The sequence below is a fragment of the Budorcas taxicolor genome, chromosome 10 (assembly GCF_023091745.1).
Source record: "Budorcas taxicolor isolate Tak-1 chromosome 10, Takin1.1, whole genome shotgun sequence".
NCBI lineage: Eukaryota > Metazoa > Chordata > Mammalia > Artiodactyla > Bovidae > Budorcas > Budorcas taxicolor.
The window spans coordinates 18,991,768-19,019,225 of NC_068919.1; the positions used below are offsets into that span (position 1 = coordinate 18,991,768).

The 27,458-nt window shown below is 35.8% G+C and overlaps 1 protein-coding gene across 1 annotated transcript in view; it reads right to left on the bottom strand.

The window, feature by feature from the left end:
• Window positions 1-27,458, bottom strand: part of MYO9A (myosin IXA) — a 181,041-nt gene that overhangs the window by 138,034 nt on the left and 15,549 nt on the right. The window contains exons 5-10 of the mRNA XM_052646755.1: window positions 26,725-26,781; window positions 21,229-21,326; window positions 19,642-19,768; window positions 9,370-9,459; window positions 4,546-4,662; window positions 2,048-2,182 (exon numbers count right to left, since the gene is read on the bottom strand). Coding sequence (XP_052502715.1) covers window positions 2,048-2,182; window positions 4,546-4,662; window positions 9,370-9,459; window positions 19,642-19,768; window positions 21,229-21,326; window positions 26,725-26,781 — 624 coding nt within the window. The remainder of the gene's footprint in view (window positions 1-2,047; window positions 2,183-4,545; window positions 4,663-9,369; window positions 9,460-19,641; window positions 19,769-21,228; window positions 21,327-26,724; window positions 26,782-27,458) is intronic.

A 27,458-nucleotide genomic window follows, 5' to 3' on the forward strand; every position in this document is an offset into this window, starting at 1 on the left:
TTACCTTTACTATAAGATATAACCCTTTGAGGTCTTGAAGCCTCTGGGAGTTGCCAAGGAGCTCCTCTTTTGTTCTTTCATCTGGACAAAATCCTTTTTGGAAGCCTTCTACCGGAACAGAAATGTCTCTAGCAACAAAGCATTCCCTGAATACTGAGTTCATCTCCCTAGACTTCATGCTTGCATATCTGAGCCTTGTAAAGCTTCACTTATTTGAAGGTACTCCAATGCTTTCAATTATGTTTTGTTCAGTTCTTTTATTTTTCAGATGTTCTGCAAGGCAAGTTTGGTCAAAATTTCTTAGTCTGACATCCCCAGGAGAGGAACAGACAAAAGAACCACTCGCTAGATTATGAACTCAATAATAAGATTCCTCAACTCTAAACTGTTTATCTTCAATGCCTAACACTGCCTGAAATATAACTGACTCTCTTCAATACATCTTCCACAGTTCCAATTAAAATGTTTGCTAAACATACTCTGAACAACTATCTGATCGAGACTATTTCATCAAACTTATCTCCTTTCCTGCCCGCATCCTTATATCCTGTATTTTTGCTACACTGAATCATTTCCAGTTCATCAAAAGTGCTGTGCTATTTTATGCCTCACAGTTTTAAAGATATTGTTATCTTTGTTTAAAATATCTTTCCCCCATTGACAGTCTGGTGAGCTCAACTTTCTATTCAAAACTCTATTTCAGAATCACTCTGCAGGAAATCTCTGCAGACTTTCAACAAATTCTAATAAATTTCATCCTTTCTATCATTACTTTACCTTGTATTTGATTTTAGTACCTATCATCCTGCATGGCAATTATTACATATCTCTCCCATCTTAAGTGCACATGTATTAATTTTGGGCAAGATTTAGAAGTGAACTTCAGTAATTAAAATTCTCAAAATGTTTCCTCCCAAAGCATCTTTGGTATATTTTTATTTCTATCACTTAATGGTAAGCACTACATGTTAGGTGATATTATAAAAAATAATACTATCTTTTAACAGTGGTGCTTAAACAGTTGTGCTTCAAGCCAAGACAGAGCAAGACCCAATGACAGGAAACTGTTGTGATTTTCTGTTCGTTTCTTTTCTTCATTATTTCCTTTCAGTTGAATGTGAACCCAGCTTCTATTTCTGTCTTCATACACAAACTTAACTTCCATAAACTCAACTTGTTACTGAATTCAAATCTGGCTTAGAAAAAGAATCCACATTTCTTTTGACCCTGCAGCTACCCTAAGAATTCTCATGTAAACTGATGGCTTACTCTTTCTATCCTAATTCAATCAATTTGACCATCTCATAAAAAATATGTAGTTACTCAATTTGGCCTCTCTATACTGTCCTATTTCTTTGTATCCACATTCTAAGCTGATTTAAGATTCTATTAATAAGCTCCTCTATCCCATCCTTGAACTAAGAGATCAAAGGAATCAAACAAGCATACTTAATATGATACACTGTGACCAAAGCCACAAAAGCAATTAAAAATCAAAAACATCAACAAAAATCAAAACAAATCCATAGATCTTTTCATTCAAAGGTTCCATCAAATAAGCACATATTACTGATTTTACTTAAGGCCTTTTAATTAAAACAGAAAACCCTGTGTGATAAGGCCCAAAAAACTATGCTCTCATCTGTCATTTGCTTACACTAATACGAAGACAATAATATCTTTATCGAAATCAACACTTAAAATACTTATCATGACTATGACTCAAAAAATTTATGTGGTGTATACGAAGGTACAGGTGGGGGTTCAGGGAGTGGGAAAGGAACAAGTGAACACACATTCACATCCTCACACACTTGTGTGCTCAGTTGCTCAGCTGTGTCCGACTCTTTGTGAACCCATGGTCTGTAATCCGCCAGGCTCCTCTGTCCTTGGGATTTTCAAGGCAGGAATATTAGAGTGGGTTGCCATTTCCTCCTCCAGGGGATCTTCCCAACCCAGGTATTGAACCCATGTCTCCTGCATCTCCTGCATTGGCAGGTGGATTCTTTACCACCAAGCCACCCGGGAAGCCCATTCAGGTACTCACTTGCTCCAATTTAAAGATATGCTGATTAAAGTAGTGTTGTAAACGTTCATTAGCAAAATTAATACAGAACTGTTCAAAGCTATTATTTTCATAATCTTCAAACCCAAAAATATCAAGAACACCAATGGACAAAGTCTGTGAAAAACAAGAAAGAAATTATGGTTAAAAAATGATGTTTAAATTTATTTCATGAACTTATATTTCACAATATAAGTAACAAAATGTTCAAAGTTCTTCAATAGCAGTAGATGAAAACTTGAGGGGACCCAGTGGTCAACCAAAATATACTACAAATAAAAAGCATTTTGGTTCTATTTATCTTCATCATTTTCTTTTTATCTTAATTATAAAAATACATCCAAAGTTTTAACACATGTAATTCATAGATTACTTCACAGAAATGTACAAAGCAGAGTTAAAGACTTGTTACTTCAATACCACAAATCTCTAAATCCCCAGAGACAAGGGAAGAGAAAAAAAAAAAAAGGCTATTGGAAAGTTAAAAGGTTAGTAAAGTAAAGCTAGGTTAATCCTGGGTATGCCTGGTTCTGCCAAAGGATCATGCAAATTTTCCTAGTTTGACTTCTCTATCCCAATAAAATTCTGCTTTAAGGTAGGCTAATAAGCATATTTCTTGTCTTACACTGGCTAGAAATGAAACTGGATATCAAACATTAAAAATTTTTTTATCAAAAGAAGTCACACAAGATTTATGACATTAACTTAAAAAAAAAAAGATTTATGACATTAAACAGTTCTAAAAAGATTACAGCAACCCACTTCACCATCCTCAATTTCTGGTTCCTAAAGTCAAAAACACTCAAATCTTTTTAGTTGCTTGGTACAAAAGAGTATAATATTTATTCTTCTATTTCTTGATATTTCACTTCCAGAAACAATCTTCTAACTTCTTGCTAAGGATGATGAATATTCAGCTCTAACACCCCAAACCATTATTCTTCCCACACCCCACCTCATGCTTAAAATAGAGTTGTATGACAGTTGTGATTAAATGAAACAATTTTTCTCCACTGGTGCGAAGAGATACTGGGCAGACTGATGTAATGAGCGATAAATAGCAAGAGACTTTTAAAAGTCTCCATAAGAGTATTTTGTTTGATTACTTCTGCTGACTAATTCTAAGCCCTTACAAAAAGCAGTGAAAATAATGATCTTCTAAAAGAAATCAATTTGGTAAATTAGATTAAAATTGAAATCAATTTCCTACTAGTGGACTTAAGGCATGACATGGTCATATAAGAGCAATTATATTAATAAATTTAAGACAGTAGGATTAAGTAATAAAGATGACACTGCTATTTGGCCTGAAAAGGTAGACTATTTCATAAAAGTTGTTGGGAAATAAAAATGGATTTGAAAAGATTAAAGGTAAATATCTAAAATCTACCATGTTTATAAATTCCAACAGGGGAAAAAAACATAAACATAATTGTGAACACAAACATGAACATAAAAAATTAAATTCTAAAAGTATTAGAATAAACATTTGTATTTTATAAACTTGGCCTAGACGAGCCCTTCCTATATTAGAAAAATCAACAAATAAAACCTAGGGCAATAAAGTAAAATAATGACAGATTTAACTGGGGACAAAACTTTAAAATATATAGGCTTAAAAACATAATACAAACAAATCTTAAAAGTTAAGAGAAAATATTTGCACTATATATCAGAAACTTTGTCTCTGCAATATCCAAAATGACTTGTAATAAAATGACAAATGAGATAAAAATAGCAAAAATATATAAAGAAATAATAAAGAAAAGAAATAAGAAAGAGAAACCATGAGAAGATACTCGACTTTCATCTAACACTGAAACAATTCGTAATAAAATAGTCCCCCTCATCAGATTAGCAAGATGAAAATACTGATAATATTCAACTAAGTAAAGTTACAGGGAAACAGGCACTTTCATTCATCACTAATGAAGTGTAGTCTTTTTTTGAAAAGCCACTTAGCAGTAGCAACCAAACTTTTTAAATAGTTATGTATCCTTAAGTCCAACAATTTGAGGATTTTATCCTAGAGGAATATGCACAAGGAGTATCTGTTACATAATCATTTATAACAATAAAAAACGTATTTGAATGGGGTAATTTATGCTACATATGCATATTATATAATGTTACAATATTAAAAATAATGAGGTCCTGATATATATCCAGACATAGCTAGGTTAAAAAAATACAAATTAGAAACAATGTAGGCACCATGATCCTATTTTTACATTTAAAAGCAACTCTGTAGGGGTACATCTACAGTAAGGTAAGGACATAGAGTCAAAGCTTTGACACACAGAAAGAACAGTTTCCCTGAATAGGGTCACAGAAACAGTAGTAAGGAGAGAAATAGCAGGAAATACTATAAGGTGATACTTATTGCTATATATAATTCTGTGTTTTTAAATGTCATGCATTAACCATTTTATTAAAACAGTTTTTCAGGAAAAATATATTAGAGTCCAACATATGTCTACCTTGGTATTTTGCTCCAAATCTTTACTATTCATAAGTGCATGATTAATCCGAAAAACGATCCAGTCAAACAGGGCACTATATAAAGACTTAGCCATAGAGTTCCTCACTGTCACAGCCTAGGGGGAGAAAAAAAGTTAGGAATCCAGGTGAAATTGGCAACAATCTTGGAAAAAAAAAAAGCTTATTATCTTGAAATAGAAATTCATTTTTATCTCAATATATATAATTTATAATTGAAGTTTTCTATATATACTCATTAATTTAATCAAACTCAGGAAATCCAGGCTAAAACTGCCATGAAAGATTAAAAAAGCAAAATGTAGATCACTCAATTCAAAATAGTTTTACTAAAAATTGGGGTATATATTTCATCTAGTAAAGAAAGAATAGGAAGTTTATTAACAAATGAACTTTGCCAGCTAAAGTGAGGAAGAATATTCTAGGCATAGGAATAAACCTGCTAGCAAACAGCATCAGTTATCTGTGGAATCCTAGTCAGACACTTGAAACAAAGGTAATATCACCACAATTACATTCCTAGTTGTCTTCAGCCTGTCATCCAGAGTAACATCTAGAATTTCTTCTTCCCCAAACACTGACAATTCTTTCATTATGGAGTTACTGTGATTTGTTTTTTCCCTCACCTCCAGCTTTCCCCAGTTTATGGAAACTCTGTATATATACTCAGTTTTTGTGAAAACCTGAAACTGATCTAAAAAATGAAGAATATTACTTAAAGAAAATTCAACTTTTAGAAGGCACTACAACCTAAAAAGAGGGTTGGGGAAGCACATGTCTTAGACAACTGAATATTATCACTTAAAAAAACAAATCATAATAATTTATGTATTTATTATTTAGGGACTTATTTTGAAGTTTACATATTAGAGCAGGTACAGAGCATTGATTAGGAGCTAGACTATATTCCAATTTCAGTTTCTTACTTATTCTAACAATTTGAAATTTGTCAACTTGCTGAAACTCTTAGGCTACAATCTTTTCTTACAACTGTAAAATGGAGACAATACTACAACTGACTACATATAAATGATGAATCAATTTCTGAATTTAAGTGAAAAAAAAAAGCTTCAAGTTGCTAGAACACACTATTACCTACACAGAAAAAGAGAAAACAGGTATCAAATTCTCTATCCAACAATTAAAACTTGAACATAATTGGAAAATGTTTAGAAGTTCTGAGAGAAAAAATAATGTGGACCTAAAATTCTACTCTTGGGCAAGTGGTCAACAACGTATCTTTAAAATATCAAGAAAATCAATAGCAGAATATATAGAGAGAATAATCATTCTATGCTTCTGAGGGATGGAGGGGGGAACATGGGATTAAGAAAATCTGATTAAATTCAGCAAAAGCAAAATATTTTAAAACATAGAATAAGAAAACATGCTAGTTGCCATAATCAATATAAATGAGCTGAATTTTTTGTTAAAGGACAACTCTTCATATCAAATTAAAAGATTCAGAAAAAATTCAAATATATGAATATGCCTTTTTGCACCATCATTCCCAATATTACACTTTTAGCCTCTTTTCTCTGAAACACAGTCTTGTCATAGCTTGACCTCAATCAGCTCTGCTGCTGCTGCTAAGTCACTTCAGTCGTGTCCGACTCTGTGCGACCCCATAGACGGCAGCCCATCAGGCTCCCCCGTCCCTGGGATTCTCCAGGCAAGAACACTGGAGTGGGTTGCCATTTCCTTCTCCAATGCATAAAAGTGAAAAGTGAAAGTGAACTTGCTCAGTCGTGTCCGACTCTTAGCCCAAATACCAATTATTTTCCCACTCAAACAGATCTTGCTTACTGTTTCCTGTCTCACTGAATGTTACCAATATTCTTATAGTTGTATGTACCACAAAATCAGGATTCATGCCTGACGTCTCCTTCTTCCTCCCCGATTCCCACTAAGAATTCACTGCCAAATCTTGTTGACTTAATCTTCTAATTTTTTTCTTTCTAAATATACCCATTTCTCCCTATCAGAATGTCACTTTTCTAGACACAGCAGCAAGCATCTTTCTCCTCAGGAGTAGAAACTACTACAGCCTCCAAACTCATCTTTGCACATTCACTCTTGCCCTCTGTGTTAGAATCCTAAGATGGTTCCCAAGACTCCCATCACTGGGTATACATACTCTCTAAATCCCCTCCCTCTCTAAATCCCCTCACAGCAGGGGATTTAGACGGCAGGACTGTAAAGATGATGGATTTCACTCCTATAACTATCTTATGTTATATGAAAAAGGTGAAGGGATTTTAAATATATAATTATGGCCCCAAATCAGCTGAAATTTTTAGTTAACCCAAGAGATACTGTCCCAGGTAGAGGTGGCTTACTAGGGAGTGAGCGCATGCATCAGAGGTTCTCATGCTGGACCTGAAGAAGCAAACTGCCATGTTGTGTACAGGAGCACATGACAGGAAATGCCAAGTACACTCCAGCTGCTGAGAATGGCCCCTGACAGCAAATAAGAAACTATGGACCTCAGTCCTACAAGGAAGTGAATCCTGCCAACAAATTGTGAACCTGAAAGAGGATGTTGAGTCTCAGATTAAAAAACAGCCATCAAGAATATCTTGACTTCAGCCTGGTGAAACCCTGAGTAGAGGAACCAGCTAACCCAGGCCCAGATCCACGGAAACTTTCTGATAATAACTTTGGGTTGTATTAAGTCACTAAAGCTTGTTACACAGCTACAGGAAACTAACACACTCTCCTCCAACTGATTGTTCACATAGCTGTCAAACTGTCCTTAAAAAAAAAAAAAAAAAACAAAACTCTAAGCCAACATTTTTGCTTAAAACACTTCTTTCCATTGCTCTTCAGATAAAATACTAAAATCCTTAAGGACTGCTCTTCATTTTACCCATAATACCTAGCACAATTCCAGGCACAGAAAGCTGTTTCAAATATTTACTAAATAAATAAATAAATACACCAAACAAATGTGCTCAGTCCCTCAGTCATGTCTGACTCTTTGCAGCCCCAAGGGATGTAGCCCACAGGCTCCTCTGCCCATGGATTTTTCCAGGCAAGAACACTAGACTGGGGTGCCATTTCCTACTTCAGTGGATCTTCCAGACCAAACAAACATAAACCAAAATAAAACAGGGGCAACAAAAATAATCTCAGAAAGCTGAATTTAAGGTTAAAAGATGCAAATAAACATAACAAATATTTAACAATCAAAAAAGTCAAGAAAGAAAATATAAAAGCATTGAACCTTTATGTAAAAGAGCAAAACTCTTAAATGGTTTGACTTTTTCTGTGGTCTACAAAGGCACTCTCAAAGTTGGCAACTATAAAACATGACATAAGATACCTGAATAATGAGGAAATGTGGACTTACAGGTACAATCAGGAGAGACCCCAAAAAATGGGATAAATGGATCAACGTCTGACTAGAAAGCATTCTCTACACTTAAATTACTATTTTCCCACCTCCATGTCTTCTAGTCTCATATTCTTATCCTATCTTTATAACAGTCATCGCTATGATTTCTCCTCATTTTTGTAAAATTTCACCATGAAGGAGTAGACCTTTCAATAATTTTCCTACTCCTATATACTTCCAGTATTCTTGGGCTTCCCTTGTGGCTCAGCTGGTAAAGAATCCACCTGCAATGTGGGAGACCTGGGTTCCATCCCTGGGTTGGGAAGATCCCCTGGAGAAGGGAAAGGCTACCCACTCCAGTATTCTGGCCTGGAGAATTCCATGGACTCCATAGTTCAATCAGAAAGAGTCAGACACAACTAAGCGACTTTCACTTCACTTCACTTTCATATACTTTGGTGGTAAAACAGTAATATTGGCTCCCTGTAGCAATAAAACTTTAGTGGAAGCCTTACTATACAGATGATATTTAAAGCCATGGGACTGAGTGAGACAACTGAGATAAAAAGTATACAGAAGGAAAGACAAAGACTGTCCTACAGAACCCCATCCTTTATGAACAAGAGTCAGGAAGAAGAAAAAAAAAAAAAAAAAAGAACTGCAAAGGAGTGGCCAACAATGAAAAAGTAACCCAAGAGTATGATGTATCAGAAGATATGATGTGCTCAAGAAGGAAAAATCATCTGTGTCAAATATTGCTACCTACCCATATAAATCAAATGAAAATTTAAAATGGTGATGAGATTAAAATCATTAGAGAAAAATGTAAGCATACTGTTTAAAATCACATTCAACTTTAAAAGTTTCCAAGGCTATGGTTTTACCTGTGGTCATGTATGGATGTGAGAGCTGGACTGTGAAGACGGCTGAGTGCCGAAGAATTGATGCTTTTGAACTGTGGTGTTGGAGAAGACTCTTGAGAGTCCCTCGGACTGCAAGGAGATCCAACCAGTCCATTCTGAAGGAGATCAGCCCTGGGATTTCTTTGGAAGGAATGATGCTAAAGCTAAAGCTCCAGTACTTTGGCCACCTCATGTGAAGAGTTGACTCATTGGAAAAGACTCTGATGCTGGGAGGGATTGGGGGCAGGAGGAGAAGGGGACGACCGAGGATGAGATGGCTGGATGGCATCACGGACTCGATGGACGTGAGCCTGAGTGAACTCCGGGAGATGGTGATGGACAGGGAGGCCTGGCGTGCTGCAATTCATGGGGTCGCAAAGAGTCGGACAGGACTGAGCAACTGAACTGAACTGAAGTTGATAGAAAATTCATAATCAAGTTTCAAGAACCCAGAAAATATTTCAATCAACACTACTGTCATTTTCATTCTATTAAGAGCAAGAATATAAACCTAAACTTCAAAAAGCATTTAGACTTCCCTGATTTCAAAGAAGATCTATTCATACCTCTGCCAGTTTGTATGGTAAAATAAGCTTTTCTCCCACTGTCACAGTCTTCCTTGTAACTAGTGCTTCGAATAGCATCTCTTCTTTAACCTATAAAGCAGAAAAGTAAATTCAATATAAGATTTATAACAATGGTTGAATTACTTACTGAAACATCACACAGAGAAAAAAATAATGAGAAATGCAAATATGCAATAGAGAAAAAACAGAAAGAGAATATACTGGGCAATTTAATTATTGGCCAAAGTGGAATTTAAGTGTCTCACTCACCCTTCTTCACCACAAAAAAGACACAAAGGGTAAATAAGACAGTTTGGTCTTTTTAAAGTTTTCTTTCTGATCATAACAGAGAAACATGTTTCATTGTGCAGAGTATGAAAAATATACAGTAGCACAAAAAGTATTTTAAGACAGTCAGTCATAACCCCACAACCTGGATACAAGGACTGAAAAATAACAATACCTTTTTTCTTAATTCTTACTTATTAACTGAATTTATCTGGCTGCACCAAGTCTAAGTTGTGGCATATGGGGTCTGAGCTCCCTGACTAGTAATCAAACCCAGGTCTCCTGCTTTGGGAGCATGGAGTCTTAGCCACTGGACCACCAGGGACATCCCAACAATACTTCTTGAATTCCAGGAACATTACAATGGATAGTTATTGATGTTTCAGATGTTTATTTTCACTTACAGATGTTAAACTTTAAAATAGTTATGCTTCCTTTATTCTTACTCTCTCTATAGAAGCCAAAATAATCATGAATTTCTCATGTATCACTTCAGTTCATGTTTTTATACTTATAAAACAACAGTGAGTCGTTACCCTGCCACCAGCAAACTCACAACAGATCAATCATGTTTTAAAATAAGATTACACCATAAAGAAAATAAACCTTCTTTTGGAGCATCCATTGCTGAATCTTCAGATTCCAAACAACAGAAACATATTGAGGCAAATTAACTTCACAAGATGAATAGCCAAAGTTTAAATGTAAAAACCTCAACCTTTCAGATATATTTAAAATATTTCAAGAATCAAATTATCGATAATGCAGATTATACAAAATGACAAAACTAAGAAAAAACACATGAGAAAAAAAAACACTAATATTCTGAGGAGTATTTCTTCATGCAAGCAATTATTATTAAAACTGAACATCGGAAAACAAATGACCTATGCAACAGATATAAGAAATGTTTTTAAAGGAACAAACAAATGTAAACTGACAACAACATGGGCAAAGATGACTTCCATACCCTTATATAAATTGGTATAATCACTATCGACAGTAATATGTCAGTAACAATAAAGCTCAGTATGTGTATATACCATACCCAAGATTTTTCTCCTTGAATTATATCCTAGAATAATTCTCACACATGTTAACAAGGATACATGTACAAGGCCTATCACAGTACTATCTATAAATGGAAAATTACAAATAACCTCACTCCCCACTAAAAAAGAAAAATTATGTTTTATTCATATAAGAGAATTTTATACAACAGCTCAAAGAAGAATCTAGAATATATAAACCAACACTGAAAAAACTTAAAAACAAAATATGAACTCAAAAACCCAAGTTTCAGAATGATACATATAGTATAACACATATAAAGTGTGAAAACATTCAGAACAAAACTATATATTCTTCATGGACACATCTATCCATTTTGAAAATATAAAAATAAGAATGGGAATGATAAAAACTAAATTCAACTAGTGGAGGTGATGGAATTTTGGCTATTTCAAGTCCTAAAAGATGATGCTGTTAAAGTGCAGCACTCAATATGCCAGCAAATTTGGAAAACTTAGCAGTAGCCACAGGACTGGAAAAGGTCAGTTTTCATTCCAATCCCAAAGAAAGGCAAGGCCAAAGAATGTTCAAACTATCATATAGTTGTGCTCATTTCACATGCTAGCAAAGTAATGCTCAAAATCCTTCAAGCTAGGTTTGAACAGTATGTGAACCGAGAAATTCCAGCTGTACAAGCTGGATTTAGAAAACACAGAGGAACCACACAGCAAATTGCCAACACCCACTGGATCATAGAAAAGGCAAGAAATTACAGAAAAAACATCTGCTTCATTGACTACACTAAAGCCTTTGACTACGTTGATCACAACAAACTGGAAAATTAAGACCTTAAAGAGATGGAAATACCAGACCACCTGACCTGCCTCTTGAGAAACCTGTATGCAGGTCAGGAAGAAACAGTTAGAACTGGACATAGAACAATGCACTGGCTCAAAATTAGGAAAGGAGAATGTCAAGGCTGTATATGGTCACCCTGCTTATTTAACTTACATGGACAGCACATCATGCGAAATGCCAAGCTGGATGAAGCACAAACTAGAATCAAGATTGCCAGTAGAAATATCGATAACCTCAGATATGCAGATGACAGTACCCTAAGGGCAGAAAGAGAAGAGGAACTAAAGAGTCTCTTGATGAAAGTAAAACAGGAGAGTGAAAAGGCTGGCTTAAAACTTAACGTTCAAAAAACTAAGATCATGACATCTGGTCCGACCACTTTATGGTAAATAGATAGGGAAAAAATTGGAACAGTGGCAGATTTTATTTTCTTGGGCTTCGAAATCACTGCAACAGTGACTGCAGTCATGAAATTACAAGATGCTTGCTCCTTGGGAGAAAAGTTTTGATGAACTTAGATAGCATATTAAAAACCAGGGACATCACTTTGCCGACAAAGGTCCATATAGCCAAAGCTATGGTTTTTCCATTAGTCATGTACGGACATGAGAGTTGGACTACAGAGAAGGCCGAGCACCAAAGGTTAATGTTTTCAAACCATGGTGCTGGAGAAGATGCTTGGGAATACCTTGAACAGCAAGGAGATCAAATCAGTCAATCTTAAAGGAAATCAACCCTGAATATTCAGAAGAATTGATGCTTTTGAACTGTGGTGTTGGAGAAAACTCTTGAGAGTCCCTTGGACTGCAAGGAGATCCAACCAGTCCATCCTAAAGGAGATCAGTCCTGGGTGTTCACCGGAAGGACTGATGTTGAAGCTGAAACTCCAATACTTTGGCCACCCGATGCGAAGACCCTGATGCTGGGAAAGATTGAGGGCAGGAGAAGGGGACGACAGAGGATGAGATGGTTGGATGGCATTGCTGACACAATGGACATAGGTTTGGGTGGACTCCGGGAGTTGGTGATGGACAGGGAGGTCTGGCATGCTGCGGTTCATGAGGTTGCAAATAGTTGGGCATGACTGAGCAACTGAACTGAACTAAACTGAACTGATTCACTGGAAGGACTGATGCTGAAGCTGAAACTCCAGTACTTTAGCCACCTGATGAGAAGAGCTGACTGACTGGAAAAGACCCTGATGCTGGGAAACACTGAGGGCAGGAGGAGAAGGGAGCTACAGAGGACGAGATGGTTGGATAGCATCACCAACTCAACGCACATGAGTTTAAGCAAACTCCAGGAGATAGAGAAGGATAGGGAGGCCTGGCATGCTGCAGTCCATGGGGTGGCAGAATCAGACACGACTGAGCAACTGAACAACAACTACAAATTCAAGGTGGAAGGTACAAACTTCCAGATATAATATAAAGGTCACATGTCATGGGAATGGAATGTACAACATGGTAACAACAGTTAATAAAAATTGTATTCCATATTTGAAAGTTGCTAAAAGAGGTCTTAGAAATCCTAATCACAAGAAAATAAACTTTTTGTAACTATGTATCCTGAAAGATGTATGTCAATTATAACTCAATGAAAAACAAGAAATTGTAGGGAAATCATTAAAAAAAAAAAGAAAATCTGAACACTGACTATATAGCTGAGACTAAAAACCAACTTACTTATTTTTAGGTGTTTTAATAACGTTAAAAAATTTTGGGGGGGGAGTATAGATGATTTGTAGTGTTGTGTCAGTTTCGAGTGTGTGGAAAGGTGAATCCATCGTAAATATATCTGCATGCCTACTCAGTTATGTCTGACACTTTGCAACTCCATGGACTTCAGCCCATCCGGTTCCTCTGTCCATGGCATTTTTCAGGCAAGAACACTGGAGTGGGTTGCCATTTCTGACCCCAAGGGATCTTCCCAACCAGGTGATCAAAACCACGTCTTCTGCACTGGCAGACAGATTCTTTACCACTGTTCCACATGGGAAGCCATATTTTTATATATATATATCTCCACCTTTTTTTAGAGTCTTTTCCCATACAGGCCATCACAGAGTACTGAGTAGGATTCCCTGTGCTATACAGTAATTTCCTAATTATTATGAATATTTTTATAAACATAGCCCATATCTTTTAGATAACTGGGATTTTATTTCAGAACTTGTTTTAAAAGAACTGGGAAGGAACAGAGGTGAAGATACAGATGAAAAGAGACGGGCCACATTAATAAGTGATGAAGCTTAACAATGGGTACTTGGGGATCTCTCCACTTCTGACCGCATTTAAAATTTCAATTAATAAAAACTTGGGAAAAAACTAAATTCATAGTAGTATTTATGCTTCTGCTGGGCAAAGTACACAGCAGACTTCAATTACATGTAATACTTTATTACTTGGATAATATTTTGAGTCTACAGGTATTTATTATACCTTTTTCATATATATTATATTCTAAAATTTTTCATAATTTAACAGAAAAATGTTAAAATATAAATCAATACATAATAAGTATATAAGAAATGAAAGATAAATTATGTATCAAAAGAAAACATGAATAGAAAGAACATTAAGAAACATGAATAGAAAGCTAACATCATAGAGAAAAATAATTAAAACATTAACAAAGTATTCACAATGAATACAAAAGTAGTGAGCTTTAAACATTTAATCAACAGTTATTTCCCAGAAAAATACAAATCATCAAAATTAACTCAAACCAGATTTAAAAATCCTGAAAAATCAGTCAACACAAAATTAATTGGAGGAATATTAAATACCATTGGTCATAGGGTTGATATTATTCATATCTTTAACAAACATATTATTCTTTGCTGATGATTCTTCTATTAAATGCAGAAAAAAGATTTTAAAGAATGGAAAACTACCCAATTCATTTTAAGGAGCTGATTTAATACTGGCACTAAAACTTGACAATGATCACACACAAGTCTACACACATAACATAATCACATAAAATACACTAATCTTATTTGGATTTAATAAGCAACCTAAGAAAATATTACTGAATTCATATTTTAATCAGCTACCTTTATAATTTTCCAAATAGTCTTTAAATTTTATCGGACTTCCCTGGTGGCAGTGGTTAAGAATCCGCCTGTCAATGTAAGGGACATGGGTTCGATCTCTAGTCTGGGAAGACCCCACATGCCACGAAGCAGCTAAGCCCATGTGCTACAACTACTGAGCCTGTGCTCTAGAGCCTGAGAGCCTCAACTACTGAAGCCTGCTAGAGCCCAAGCTCCACAAGAGAAGCCATCGCAATGAGAAGCTGTGCACCACAATGAAGAGAGAAGCCCCCTCTCGCCACAACTAGAGAAAGCCCAAATGCAGCAATGAAGACACAGTGCAGCCCCTGCAAAAAAATTAGTAAATAAAATAAAGAAATAAACTTCATGGGGGAAGTCCTTGGCAGCCCAGTGGTCTGGACCCAGTGGTTTTACTGCCAAGGGCCAAGGTTCAATCCCTACTTGGGAAGCTAAAATCCCACAAGCCTTAGGGCCAAAAAAACATTTTTAATAAAAAATAATGATAAATAAAAATATGGTCTAACTATAGGCAGGACACTCTGATAGGTGTTGTCAGATCTTCTCTAGCTCCTTGACTTTGAAGATATCTTCTTTCTACTTATTATTAAAACTTCAAATGCAAAACTTCGAATGCAAAAGAATGCTAAAACTACCACACAACTGCACTCATCTCACATGCTAGTAAAGTAATGCTCAAAATTCTCCAAGCCAGGCTTCAGCAATACGTGAACCGTGAACTCCCTGATGTTCAAGCTGGTTTTAGAAAAGGCAGAGGAACCAGAGATCAAATTGACAACATCCGCTGGATCAAGGAAAAAGCAAGAGAGTTCCAGAAAAATACCTATTTCTGCTTTATTGACTATGCCAAAGCCTTTGACTGTGTGGATCACAATAAACTGTGGAAAATTCTGAAAGAGATGGGAATACCAGACCACCTGACCTGCCTCTTGAGAAATCTGTATGCAGGTCAGGAAGCAACAGTTAGAACTGGACATGGAACAACAGACTGGTTCCAAATAGGAAAAGGAGTATGTCAAGGCTGTATATTGTCACCCTGCTTATTTAATTTCTATGCAGAGTACATCATGAGAAATGCTGGACTGGAAGAAACACAAGCTGGAATCAAGATTGCCAGGAGAAATATCAATAACCTCAGATATGCAGATGATACCACCCTTATGGCAGAAAGTGAAGAGGAACTAAAAAGCCTCTTGATGAAAGTGAAAGAGGAGAGTGAAAAAGTTGGCTTAAAGCTCAACATTCAGAAAACGAAGATCATGGCATCCGGTCCCATCACTTCTTGGGAAATAGATGGGGAAACAGTGGAAACAGTGTCAGACTTTATTTTTCTGGGCTCCAAAATCACTGCAGATGGTGACTGCAGCCATGAAATTAAAAGACGCTTACTCCTTGGAAGAAAAGTTATGACCAACCTAGATAGTATATTCAAAAGCAGAGACATTACTTTGCCGACTAAGGTCCGTCTAGTCAAGGCTATGGTTTTTCCTGTGGTCATGTATGGATGTGAGAGCTGGACTGTGAAGACGGCTGAGCGCCGAAGAATTGATGCTTTTGAACTGTGGTGTTGGAGAAGACTCTTGAGAGTCCCTCGGACTGCAAGGAGATCCAACCAGTCCATTCTGAAGGAGATCAGCCCTGGGATTTCTTTGGAAGGAATGATGCTAAAGCTGAAACTCCAGTACTTTGGCCAGCTCATGCAAAGAGTTGACTCACTGGAAAAGACTCTGATGCTGGGAGGGATTGGGGGCAGGAGGAGAAGGGGACGACCGAGGAAGAGATGGCTGGATGGCATCACGGACTCGATGGACGTAAGTCTGAGTGAACTCCGGGAGATGGTGATGGACAGGGAGGCCTGGCGTGCTGCGATTCATGGGGTCGCAAAGAGTCGGACACGACTGAGCGACTGAACTCAGAACTCATTATTAAAACTTCACTCCTCAAACCACTCCAAACTAGAAAGAGGAACCACTCCAAACAAGAAGGAATTTGAGAAGCTTGAATTCAAAAGGTGGGATTTGCTATTAAATCACACTTAGTTGTTACTCTAACTTTAACACTGGTAAGCCCAATTTTCAGAACTGGATTCCCGGCCCCCTACTCCTTTTTTTACAAACACCTGAGTGCCTCTTTAAATTTCCTAAATTGCTTTTATTAGTCTCTCACCAAAAAAGAAATATTTCACTTGGACTAGAAGCCTTGGTACTTGCTGAATGCCTAAACGTCTAAGAAAGATCACTAGCCACAATGCTTTGTATTACCACAATACAAAATGAATGACTAAAACATCACCTGGAAGTCCTGTCTGAAAGATCTGTTTTCTGACCCTCATGACCTTCAAAATTACAGCTTTCAGATACCACACTTCACATTCTGGAACTCCTTTCTAATGAGTGAGTCTAGTTCCAATTTAAAGTACTCCCTCCTGCCTCTTCTACCAGGCTAACTCATTCCATTAAAGTTAATAAACAAACAGCAAGGTATGTACAAAATAATAAAACATTGTAAGGTTAGATAAATAAGCACATCCACAGATCTCAAAGAACACTGCCACTACCTTATAATGGACACAAACTGGTAAACAATTAACTATGTTACAAAGCCAATACTGAATTATGCTAAGGAGAACCAAATTGTTCTACGCTGATGGAATCAGTTTAAACCATTTAATACAGTTAAAACCGATGAAGCAGTATATGAACCAAGATTTAAAAAATAAGTGATATTTTAACAGGAAAAAAAAGGTTACTGATAATTGTAAAAAAAAAAAAAAACTGGAAATAATTAACATGTTCTTCAATAGGTGGGCTTCCCTAATAGCTCAGTTGGTAAAGAATCCGCCTGCAATGCAGGAGACCCTGGTTTGATTCCTGGGTGGGGAAGATCTGCTGGAGAAGGGACAGGCTACCCACTCCAGTATTCTGCCCTGGAGAATTTCATGGACTGTAAAGTCTATGGGGTCGCAAAGAGTCGGACACGACTGAGCGACTTTCACTTTCACTTTCAATAGGTGAATGGAGCAACTGTGATATATGCACATTATGGAATAATATTCAGCAATAAAGAGAAATGAGCTATCAAGCCAGGAAAAGACACTGGATGAATCTTAAATGTATACTGCTACGTGAAACAAGTAAGTTTGAAAACATGATATATTAATACTATATGAATCTAATTATGTTACATTCTGAAAAAAGCAAACCTACAAAGCTAGTGAAAATATGAGTAGTTTATAGGGAGGGGTTGAACAGGTGACACACAGGGAAGTTTCAGGGCTGTGAAACTATTCTGTAAGATACTGTAGTGGAGGATACACAACATTACGCATCTGGCACAATCCATGCATATACACATACAGAATCCATGAATCTTAAGGTACACAAATTTTTAGCTGGAGGAATCTTAGGAAAGAATGCAGGCCATGACATGGAAACTATATGACAAATATATGGAACAACCTCAGTGAAGAGGGAAGGAGGAAAAGGTACTGACCTAAATAATCTTGGAAAGGAACGGCTACCCAATCCAGTATTCTTTCCTGGAGACTCCCATGGACAGAAGAGCCCAGCAAGCTATAGTCCATGAGGTTGCAAAGAGTTGGACACCTCTAAGCAACTAACACACACACACAGTTGATTTAAAATGTTTCAGGTATACAGCAAAGTGATTCAGTTTTATTTATATATATAAATACATATCCTTTTTCAAATTCCTTTCCATTATAGGTTATTATAAAGTACTGAATACAGTTCCCTGTGCTATGCAGTAGGCCCTTATTGTTTATCTATTTTACATATGGTAGTATGTATCAGGTAATCCCAAATTCCTAATTCATCCCTCCCTCCCATTTTCCTTTTAGGTAACCATAAATTTGTTTTCTACGTCTATGAGTATATTTCTATTTTGTAACTAAATTCATTTGTATCATATGAGGGTCCCTTTGATAGCAAGGAGATCAAACCAGTCGATCTGAAGGGAAATCAAACCAGTCAATCTTAAGGGAAATCAACCCTGAATACTCATTGGAAGGACTGATGTTGAAGTTGAAATCCCAGTACTTTGGTCATCTGATGCAAACAGCTGAATCATTGGAAAAGTCCCTGATGCTGCCAAAGATTGAGAGAAGGAGAAGAGGGTGTCAGAAGATGAGATGATGGCTGGATGGCATCACTGATGCGAAAGACGTGAACTGGGCAAACTTCGGGAGATGGCGAGGGACAGTGAGGCCTGGCGTGCTGCAGGCCAAGAGGTCACAAAGAGTTGGACATGACTGGACAACTGAACAACAGCAACATCATATTTTTAGATTTCACATATAAGTCATACCATATAATATCCTTCCATCAGTTGCATAGTTTGGAAATATTTTCTCCTATACCATAGGCTGTCTTTCCATTTGTTTACAGTTTCCCTTGTTGTGCAGATCATGTTTATCTTTATATAGACAGTCACATAAAAATATTTGGAGATATGTGAATATACTCAAGGTGAGTTTACACATACAGATTTCCTGTTCTATCAGAGGAGACTGCCCATTAAAAACTACACCCCTTTTAAGATGAGCAGTTAGCCGAGAAAACATGAGGAATCATCAGTCCAGGAAGAAAGAGTAAGGTAATGAGGACCTTGATGTGGGAAGAAACGTCATAGGACATGAAGACTTTTGACTCCTATTTAACCATGAAGAAAGAAAAAATAGTACTCTTTTCTCCACCCATCTGGACACCCCATCTTCAAACAAAATAATCTGACCAACATCCTACTATGTAGGAGAAACTTTACAAAGACCTACAACATGATACAGTATAGAGTGAAGTATTTATCCTATTCAGCAAATTTAGGAGTTACAGATATCTGGGACAAAGGGAAGCAGGGGAGAAAACCCAAATCTGGCACACATAATAGAAATAATTCCAATTCCTGGAGTAACACTATTAATTAAAAGTATTAACCCATTAATACCTACAAAATAGTTACACAAAATAAAAACTGAAAAGTTACCAGTATTTGAAATGAAAACTGAGAATATAATCACTTACTTCTAATAACTCTGAGACAACAGGCAGAACTTCAGGATTACAGATATCTATGGAGTCATCCCGGTATGTCTTCTTTTTATAACAGATATTACCCAAATGTAGTATTGCTGAGAGAAGAGAGAAAATCCTGTGAAAATAAAACCATAAATTACAGCTTGCTTATGTGACTTCTCTTACGCTTATTTCATTCCAAAATTCTAATGAAGCAAATTAACCAGTACAAATACAGAGTACTTAGTCTTCAGATAAATAAGAAATATGAGGATAATAATCATAACTACAAGAACTAAAATTTATTGAGTGTTTACTATGTCAGGCACTGTGCAAAGTGCTTTATATAAATCCACTTTAAGAACTGTATCTACATCAGATATACAGATACAGTTGTTTGAAGGGAACTTGTTTCTTTTTGTTTTAAATTTTATTTATTTATTTTTGACTGTACTGGGTCTTCATTGCTGCACAGGCTTTTCTCTAGGAGTGGCATGCAGGCTTCTCGTTGTGCTGGCTTCTCTTGGTGCAGAGCTCGGGCTCCAGAGCCCGCAGGCTTCAGCAGCTGCGGCACATGGACTCAGCAGTTGCAGGTCCCGGCTCTAGAGCACAGGCTCAATAGTTGTGACGCACAGGCTTAGTCACTCCATGGCATGTGGGATCTTCTCAGATAAGGGACTGAACCCAGTTTCTTGCATTGGCGGGCAGATTCTTTACCACTGAGCCACCAGGGAAGCCCTATAGGGGACTTAATATTGTCTGAATCTTCTGTGGTGTTTCAACAGTCCATGACTTTCTAATTGCTTTTTATCCTACCTGGAATGTCCTTTCCCTACACTGGCTATTTCAGATCTACTGAATTAGAATCTTTAAAAGAAAGGTCTGAGAATTTGTATTTTTTTAAACAAAGTAACCAAGGTGGTTTCTTTATTATTTATATTTTTTAACTGCTTCCCCACATCATATTATACTGAGCATCATATTATAATGCCTTTTTTAAAAACAGTAATGGAGACCACTGGACTGTATGATCTAATAGTAGGCCCTTACTGTGAAACATCTACATCTCAAGTGTCCTTCCCTCCTGTCTCAGAAGAACACGTGTCTCTCTTCCAGCCAATAGATAATCCCTATCCTTGGGCTCTACAGCTCATGAACTCAGTTTACTTTGGGACATTATTATACCTATTTTCTGTCTCTCACCTGAACTTGACAAGAACTTTCTATCGAAGTAAGCTCACTTCTCTTTTACTTTAAGCAATCCCCCTTATACCCCACATTGTTTCCTTCCCTTCACAGCAAGCGCTATAAAGCAACAGTTAAGGAAGGTACACAGAGAGGTTGGGGGGCACCATGAACTCCTGTAATAATATGCAAATGTTTATGGATTGCATTTTTAGGAAGAAGAGCTCTAACTTTCAACAGATTCTCAAAGAATTTATGACCAAAGAAAGCAATTCAAAACAAGTCTTTTCCAAAAATAAATTTCCTAATTCTAAGTAATGCTTAAGATGGAAGAGGCACTAAATCAGGAATATTAGAAAATTGTTTCAAAGATCTCTACTGAGGGTAAAGGAATACAGTAAATAAACTCACTGTCTTCGTGTCTTGGGAAGAAATCCTACCATTTCCATGGCTAGTTGTAAGCGTTCAAAGTCATGCCTCAAATCTTCCCCTTCCACGGTGAAGCAATCCTGCTTTTTTTAAGAAAAATGGAAAAGAAAAATCAAGATTACCTATCGAAAAGCAACCTAAGCCACTCAGAAATATAGTAATTTTAGATAAGCATACCTATGCATATTTAGATATCATCAAATTTATCAGACTCTTATCCTACTACAAGCATGCAAACCAAACATATACCTACCTAAGTACCAGTATGTTACCTTTTCCCTCTTCTTCACAACCACCCAAGCAAGGATCTCAAAAGTAACTTACAATAAAGAGCTAGCAAGACTCATAAAATGTTCTGATACCAAGTTTGATTTTGAGTGGTTCTGAAGAGTCTTGGAGATGCGAAGCATTTAAGAGATCAATTCCACATACAAATGTTATTTATTCAACAAATATTTAATAGATGCCTACCTATATGCAAGGTGCTGAACTAGATCCTGGGACACAAAAACATATTTTAGAAGAGGCATTAATTTAGTTGAGAAGAGGAGCCTAGACTTAATATAAAGATGTTTATATTACATCAACATTAGATATCACATAAATAGTTCCTAACAAATAATATAAACAACATGGCAATCAGCAAAATGAAGAAGTATATGTGAAAGTAAAAAAACTTTCAAAAGAACCCTCATAATATAAGCCAGTAAAAACAGTTATGGACTACCAGACTAAAAAATATTACTATTCTAGAGCAACTCCTGCATTTCAGTTCCCCCAAAAGTCAAAAGGTAATACTGTACCATTTGGTAATACTGTAAATCTTTAAAACAATTAAAAAAAAAAAAAGTATTTACCTGCCTTTACTATGTGTTCTCATAGTCCCTTTACACTTATATTTTAAACACTTCCTCACACTTCCTCATTTATTTTTTAATGCCTATCTTCCTATGAAATGTTGTTATCAAATAGTCAATGAACACATGAACTATTATTTGTCTCATTTACTGCAGATTCCCAATATCAAGTCAGTGCTAAGAAGAAAGTAGGAAATTACTGGAGTAAATCTACAATCAATGAATTATTTAACTGAATGAGACATTACTTTTAAAGAAATAAGCAAAGTGCTCATCTATTTTTTTTAAAGTACTTATCAAGTATCTACCATGTACAACCTGCTTTAGGTACTATAAAAGTGAATATATATATAAATAATAAAATTTTAAACAGTCTTAAAATGCTATTAAAAATAATTCTATTCTCTATGAAATGGTACATATGGATTTTAAATTCACTTTAAGAAAAGTTCTTTCTGACTATAAAATTTTTGGTAAGCAATTTTAAGACATATTTCTACAGACATGACAACATCCTAACCCATTTTTCTCTTTCCTAAAGCTTTTTAAAAGCTCTTCTTTTCTTCCCCCTAAAACCACAAACAGCTCACTCATTTTATAATTTAGTAAAAATTTTTCTGTAACAAATGAGTGGAGGGAAAACAACCTATGCTTCAACTTGTGTAAACTCAGCAATACAGTAATGATTCTCATAAATGACAGCTGCTCTTATCTACCTCAAGAATGAATAAAACAGTGTGGATAAAATATTGAGAGCAAAAACTGGAAAAAGAACTAAAATATAAATACATTTATACCTGTTGTTATCTATAATCAAATGTTCTTCAGAAATACAAGACCAAAATCGTAATGAACTTTTAAATACTTGTATTTAACATGAACTTCCTTGATGACAATGGTATTAGAAAAACTAAGGACAGATTAATCTACCAGACCAGAAATATCATTATCTTAATCTGGGTTCATACAGGTACAAATCTTGAGACCAAGATTCAGTACAAGTAGCGTTGGAGTGTAGGGAAGGCAATGTTGCCTAAATAGAGTACAATATTAAAATAGCTTCCAAGGTGGGTAACTGGACTTTAATTCCAAAGTAACCTCTGGGAAACAGTATAAAAAAAAGAAAGGTGAAGGAGCCATAACACTTATATATCACCTCTCATCAGTTCTGGAGATAAGCTGTTAATTCCTAGGTACTTTTACAAGACCAGGCAAGAGCGCAAGGCCTTCCAGGATTCTAAGAAAAGCTTTCAAGCACCAGACACAAATACTGGCTGTCGGAGGTCATTCAGAAAACAACAAAACAGTAAAGGTCAAAGACTGAGGTAGGGAACTAATCAACAACTGTTAAAACCCTTTCCACTGAAAGAAGACACCTGATTCCTATTGTCAAACTCAGCTCAGGCTCTAGTCTTACGTGATAACATGCCACTGCACACTCCCCACAAATACACCAAAATATTCTTTCAGGCTATCAGCATTTTTTCCCTTTGTATGACATGATGAGAACCCTTTCTCATTTATAAGTACCTACAACAAGCCTGGCATGTAGGAAGCATTTTGAGGGAGAGAAAGTGAAGAGCAAAATCAAATTACACATGTTTCTCATACACTGTCTATATTTCTTAGAATGCTGTTTATAAAAATTATACTTTTTTATAGCTACTAGTTGATAATATAGGACATAAATCTGAATAACTGACTTTGAGAGTTAGTAAAGATGTTGAAGATCATTTAAGAAAAAAGAATATAAAAAAAACATAGCCTGATTTGAATCCCAATTACATTATTAAATTGCTTCATCCACCACGGGGGAAGTCACTTAAATTCTGAGCCACTGTTGCTTCTTGTGTGAAAGGTAATCATACTAACTACAACCAGTGGTTTTATAATGATCAAATATAATATGGATGGTAATGGTTTTTAAATGGAAAAGTATTTGCAAAGGAGGTTGCGCAGCATGCAGAGACCTTCGTACTGGACTGGCATAAAGCCAAAAAAGCAGTATTTGAGGGAGTGACCCCAAATGTATAAGCTGTTGGACAGTGAATAACAGTAAAAGTGTTATGCTGTAGAAATACTTAAGATATGGAGGATGTAAATATTATGGATTCAAAGGTTCCCGTCCAGCTGCATAGGATTCCTGCAGCAGGTCTAGTTCATGGGAAAATGGGAGGTCAAGTACAATACAAATGGTTGGGCTCCTATAAAGCCAGTAATGACCAGGATGGAAGCCTGGCCTCACTGAGAATATGATGCTTTAATCCCTTTGCAGCATGGTGTTCAGTATCCTGAGACCCATCCTGGCAATTCTCACTAAACTCACCTGATAGTTGGACCTGACTATTCAAAGTTTAATTCAGAAAAATTTTAAATGAGGTGAAACTGTTTACATTGAAGTTATTCAGAACCAGCTTTAAGGTAAAATGATTAGAATAGATTATTATCATTTAAAGAAGGGAAATTAGCATTTACCATATATCTTCTGCATACCAGTCAATATCAGAGTCACTTGCCATATACAATCTTTAAATTCTCAAAACACAAGAAGTTAATTATGCATATGTACATTTTATTATACCTATATTTATAGGAAAGAAAACAGACTCAGCGGTTAAATAAGTCACCCAAATAACAGAGGCGGTTACACCAAAATCTGTTCTAAGTTACACCAAAATCTGTCCTAAGTCCTCTGCTATCTTTCATGAAACACTAGTTGCTTGAGCTTGTTTTATTAATAGGTGATTTAATTCCTTTCAAGGAATTAATACAATGGGCAACAACAGGTCCCTTGTTAAAAGCAATTTTCTCACTCAAGTTCCCCTTGGGATCACTTATACAATTTCATACAATGTATATTAAGTAATATAGCACCATCGGCAGAATCCTCCTTAATCCTCTCTTCCCATAAGTCACGTAATTTCTAAATACTCAGAGTGAAACAAGTTTACTTTGCCCCCAAATATGATATGAGGAGGTGCGAAGAGAAAAGAATTAAGCAAAAAATCCTCAGATAGACTACTTGCTTCCATTAAAATTACCTTGCAAGAAAAAGCAGAAAAATTAAAGTTCCAATGATAATAGATTTGAAAACATAATAAATAAGAGCATAGTGATGAAAGTAATATTAAGGGAGTAGGAGAGTATGGCTACAAATTTCTTCTGAAAGGAAAAGATAATGCTTTCAGTGGTGGTGGCAATAGTAGAAACACTTACTGTGTGCTTATTAAGCATTAAGTAATACATTAAGCTCTGTAGATGCACTAATTTAATACTCACAAAAGTTAAAGACCATTTTTTTCCCCTTAAAGAAGGGATGAAAACAAAAAGATAAGTCACCTCCTTGAGTTCTCAATACTAACAAGTAGATGAGCCAGTTTTCTAATCAGGTCTACCTACTTCAGAACCTAAAAATTCTTACGCATTACTTAGACTGTCTAAATAGCAGACCAGCTGGCAATCTCACTGTAAGCTCTGTACAGGCAATCAAGTCTTATATTCACTATATGAGTTTCTCAGTCTCCTACCTACTTCCCAATGAGGTGCACACAATCAACTGGCATACTAAGCAAAAGATGGAAGCGTCTCAAGAGAGAAAAAACAGCATAAAATTTTTCTACTAAAAATTATCAGTATCTATAAATTTACTGTCTAAAATTTATTTTCTAAAACATCAAATCTGAAATTGCAAATTACTTGATTATGAAATGGTACTGCAATTAAACTGAAGGAAAAATTACTAAATCTACTCAAAAATCTGATAGTCTTGCAATTAGTGGAGTTTGTAATCACATGCAGTGACAATTAAAGTGATAGTTATTTAAAGCAGGATTAAGACATATTACGTTTCCAGGAGGAGTAGTTAATACATAATTAGTTCATTAGTTAATGAATATATAGATGAGTGTGTGTTTTCAGCCTTTCACATCTGACCTAGTTGCAAACTGAAGTAAAGGAAAAAGATTTTTTATGTTCTATTTACAATTACAAAGTTGTTTTTATAAATTATAACAAATAATGCTAAATTTACCTACTCATTTTATATTACATCATATGTGCCTTTAAATCATACTTAATTTGAAACATAAAAAAATCTTATTTAAAGGAATTTCAATTCTTAATTTTTTAGAAAATTACATAGAGGCTACAGCCTCTCTTGCTATTAAAAAAATGCTTGCGTTCATTATGTGAAAAGACTGTTAACAGACACATAAAGCAGGAAGGATGCAACTTTTTAAAATAAACAGTAAATACTACCCATAATAGGAGGGTAACTAAACTACCACATAATAATTGAAATAAATAAATAAATGTCAAGGGAAAAAAACCCTATAGGTTATAATGATCCATAACAATGCTGAAATTAGGAATGCAATCAATGTATTATTTTTCAAAATAAATCCTGAATATAGCCTAAATATAGCCCCCCAAAATCCAAATAAGGTAAATTGTTTTAATCAATAAACCACACATAAACAAAAAAGTCAATTCCAATAAAATAAACACTGATTTATCTTCTTGCCTAGATTCTATGTTTGTATTTCAGCTGACTTTCTTTCTAACTAAGTCACAAAAAGGGTCCTTTAGCAGGAACACAGGATACTTAGGCACTTGTACTGACCGGCTCAGAGTCAAAGCAATAATCATCCCAGCTCTGTCTGAGGGGTTTCTTTGTTATCTGAAAGTAAGGCAGATTAGTTAGGTAGAAGTAATGATTATTACACTCTTCTAATGATCTCTTAGATGTAGTGTTCAGGTAGTACCACTGTTCTCCAAAGAAAAGTTATTTTGTATAGCAGCACAAAACAACTAGATAAACATTCAGATTCTGGGAGTCATATATTATTATAACCAATCCATATTTGCTATTGTTCAGTTACTCTGAAATTTATAATAACTGTTGAGTCCCATAGTCTGCAAATACTGACCCTAAGATAAGAATATGTATAGTACGGCCAGTAATTACAAAAAGATCTGGAAGAGGAGCAATAAACTCCAGATTTCTCTAGTATTAATTTTAGGGGCTTTCCCAGGTGGCGACAGCGCTAAAGAATTTTGCCTACCAATGAGGAAGATGTAAGATTCCTGATTTGCGAAGATCCCCTGAAGAAGGAAATGGCAACCCACTCTAGTATTGTTGCCTGGGAAATCCCATGGACAGAGGAGCCTGGTGGGCTACAGTCTGTGGGGTAGCAACGATTCAGACATGCTACACACATGCACATCAGCTCATTTTATCAGCAGTTGCTACTTTTTCAAAAGGAAAATATTTTATCATCCAAATATAAGGCAAATAGTTTAAACAGGGAAGGGGAAAAACTCGAAAGCTAAATCAATGATTTTTTTAATATACTT